This window comes from Apium graveolens, chromosome 7 (assembly GCF_009905375.1).
Source record: "Apium graveolens cultivar Ventura chromosome 7, ASM990537v1, whole genome shotgun sequence".
Classification (NCBI taxonomy): Eukaryota; Viridiplantae; Streptophyta; class Magnoliopsida; order Apiales; family Apiaceae; genus Apium; species Apium graveolens.
In genome coordinates, this window is record NC_133653.1 from 260,883,579 (window position 1) to 260,887,307 (window position 3,729).

The window sequence follows — 3,729 nt, forward strand, 5'->3', positions numbered from 1 at the left end:
TTTAAAAATGATAAAAACCGTTATATGTCTCACTGCACATATTTTTTTTTAAAAAACTGTTGTCTTTTGATATTCTTTGCAATTGTTTAAAATTTTTACACTATTATCTTTTAAATGAAAAAAATGCATGGCAATGGTTTTAACGAGTTAAAAAAAGTTTATAAACTTTGTTTATCAAAATATGGAATAAGTTAACAAAAATGCTTTTTCTACAAAACCATTGTTGTTAAGTTAGATAGACAATAGTTGAATAAAAAAACAGTTGTTTAAAAAAGTTCCAGCAATGGTTTGTTTAGAATAACTGTTGTGTCTTCCATGTTAACACAAGTACTCTAACATGTTGTTTAGTCTCTTTTTTTAGGAGGGTAAAAACAACAATTGTCTGATGTTCAATCATACAAGTGTTGGATAGATAACGGAAAACGTACTTGTCACACAACGGCAAAAAACAGTTGTATGATTGCAAATATGTTGTAGTGAATTTTGTATACATTTGTCATTAAATTTATCCTATAAAGATCATAAATACTCTTGTCTTGCAATGTCAAATGTCACAATAATATCTTTATATAATTATATCTTAAGAAACATAACCATGAAGTAGAGGAGGTTAAAGTGATATGTTACTATAATATAATTTATGCATAAATAACTTATTTTATACACTACCTCTATTCTTATATTAACATTTTTTTTAACAAAAATTTAGTTAAATTTACAAAATTTTGACCATAGCAAAAATTGTTCACTAAAAAATTTCATATAAATATGAAATTATGAGCCTATTAATTATGACTTAATAAACAAATATTTTCATATGTAAAAAGTCATAAATTGAACTTTAATTTGAATGCATATGTTTGTGGGTGTGTTGGTGCACATTTTGTTTTGCATATTGAATCATGTTTTAGATGGGCTTTTATTTGTCGAATGAGATTGCTAGTTTACAAACAACCACTTAACACTAATACAAGGAAGCCTTTTTAGATGGGCTCAAAAAATAATTCCTGCAGGCTCAGCCTTAAAAATAAATAATATCATACTTATGTGGATTTAAAGATTGTTGAGCAAACCCACCAAGTTATATAAAATATTTAGTTCAGCACTCCATAAGAATCTCTCATATGGCTCGTGTTAGTTTTTAATCAAAGCATATTTAATTAATTGTTTATTTGTTAGTTATCCCTGTTAGCAGCATATGACTTGGTCATATAGCAGTAGAGTATGTTTAGTAGATCGTGGAATAAAGGATAGGAAGTAGCTAGTTTGTAGGAGTGGTGGTCCTGGTTTTTAGCTAAACATCTGCTTGCAGGTGTATTTATGTTTATGTTCTAGTGTTCAATAAAAAATAACATTGAGAGTATACTTTCTTGTTTCTTTAAATCTATTCATATCTTCTACATATTAGTCTGGCATTATAAGATTTCCCAATAATCTGGTATCAGAGCTAGGCAACAACGGTGCATGCAAAGTATATGCCAAAGAAGGTGGTGATGGATTCAGGAAAAACAAAGGATGGAATGATCCGACTAAGCTACCCCATGTTAAACAGGGGTAACTACACAGCCCGGTCAATCAAAATTAGAGTATACATGCAAGCATAAGGAGTTTTGTTGGAACAATACAGAAAATAAGTGTGTATGGAAAAGAAATGAACTGGGAACATATTGCTTTATTGTTATGTTTTCTTCACGCGTTACGGTACTTAAATAGAAATGAATGGAAACTAACAGTGGCTAAAAATAAGGGTCATGTTCAACAAACAACCTCATGCAAACTACCCATTCAAAAAAAAAAAAAACTCTCCTACTACTTCTACGTGCACGTCCTGAAAACTCTCCGGCCTATAACTTAATCAAATATGCAAATTATCACTAATTGAATATTTAAAACTCATTTATTATGCAAGTTACAAAATAAATAAAAAACCAAGTTTAAAATTATTTCCAACAATCACCCCCATAATCTTAAACTTACGAAGCACTTTCCCTTCGCCTGTGATGCACTTCTCACCACCATCAATTTTGATGCACTTTCTCATCAAAAACACTTTGGAGCACTTCTCTCCAAAAACACTTTGGAGCACTTTCTCTCCACAAACACTTTGGAGCACTTTCTCTCCACAACTCTAAAGGAGTGGTTCTCCCTCGATAAATTGTGCCATCCTTTCTTCATCATTCTGAAATCTACAATTCTTTGCCAGATGCCCATATTTTTTGCATTTGTAGCATTGTGGTTTTCCTTTGTACCAGCAGTCTTTTTCTTCATGTCACATCTTATGACAATGGTTGCATTGAACTTTGTTGCCTGTGCCTTTTGAGGATGAAACTTTCGCTAATAGCAGTCCCTCATTTTTTCCTCCAATTTCTTCCTCCCTCATTGATCTCCTTTGGTCCACGGCGTGAAGTGAATTGATCAATTCTGAAACAGTTAATTTCGAAAGATCTTTAGTATCTTCAAGTGAGGAAATTTTAGTTTCATACCTCTCAGGAAGAGTCACTAAAAGTTTGTCCACAACTCTTTGACTTGAGAAATCTCCACCAAGTAGTTTGATTTGGTTAACAATGGACATCAACCTACTCCCATATTCCTTGACGCCTTCATTATTTTTCATTCTCATCATCCCAAACTCTCTCTTGAGGTTCAGAATTTGCATCAGTTTGGTTTGTTGATTGCCTTCAAATTCTTCCTTAATTTTTCTCCATGCTTCTTTAGGAGTATCACAACCCATAATAGTTGTAAAGATCTCTTCCGACACAGCCGAATGTAGACATGAAAGTGCCTTTGCTTCTCAAGGCACTTCTTCATCACGTTTTTTGATTTGGGCTACTGTTGGATTTTGTGGAAGAAGGGTTGGCTCAACATCACTCTCAATTGCTTCCCACAAACTCATAGCTTTCAAATATGATTTCATTTTGATAGCCCATGAATTATAATGATCTCCTTTGAATAATGGAATAGAGACGGAGAAATTGTTTGATACCATGGAAAATATTAAGGATAATATATATATATATATATGTATATGTGTATTTTTATAAGAGTTTTATAAGCCCTGGATCATATGGCTCTGATACCATGTTGAGTAACCAGTTCATCTAAAATCTTAAGGTGTTAGAGGAAGGCCCCAATAGGATCATATATTTAACACTCTCCCTCACTCGAAAGCCCAATTATAGGTCGAAGAGTGGAACACCGACACCCATCTTTGGGGTATCAATTGCCTTTAGTGTTCACATTAAATTGTGAGAATGTTGGGGGTGGCTGGGAATCGAACCTTAGTCCTCCCGCCAGCCTAAGCTCTGATACCAATGTTGGAACAATACAGAAAATAAGTGTGTATGGAAAAGAAATGAACTGGGAACATATTGCTTTATTGTTATGTTTTCTTCACGCGTTACAGTACTTAAATAGAAATGAATGGAAACTCACAGTGGTTAAAAACAAGGGCCACGTTCAACAAACAACCTCATGCAAACTACCCATTAAAAAAAAAAAAAACTCTCCTACTACTTCTACGTGCACGTCCTGAAAACTCTCCAGCCTATGACTTAATCAAATATGCAAATTATCACTAACTGAATATTTAAAACTCATTTATTATGCAAGTTACAAAATAAATAAAAAACCAAGTTTAAGATTATTTCCAACAAGTTTGGCCTGCTGTTGAATCTACAAACGGGAAATGGGAGGTGGAAGACAAGACTGATAAAATGGCTTTAGCAACTA

The 3,729-nt window shown here is 33.1% G+C and overlaps 1 protein-coding gene across 1 annotated transcript; it reads right to left on the reverse strand.

Moving 5' to 3' along the window:
* Nucleotides 1-2,269: 2,269 nt before the first annotated feature.
* Nucleotides 2,270-2,731, reverse strand: LOC141674815 (uncharacterized). The gene has a single exon (XM_074481520.1). It carries the CDS (start codon nucleotides 2,729-2,731, stop codon nucleotides 2,270-2,272), a length of 462 nt encoding a protein of 153 aa, XP_074337621.1.
* Between the last annotated feature and the right edge of the window lie 998 nt (nucleotides 2,732-3,729).

Coding starts and splice junctions, on each gene's coding strand:
- LOC141674815 (XM_074481520.1), bottom strand. CDS start 2,731: ATGGGTTGTGATACTCCTAAAGAAGCATGGAGAAAAATTAAGGAAGAA.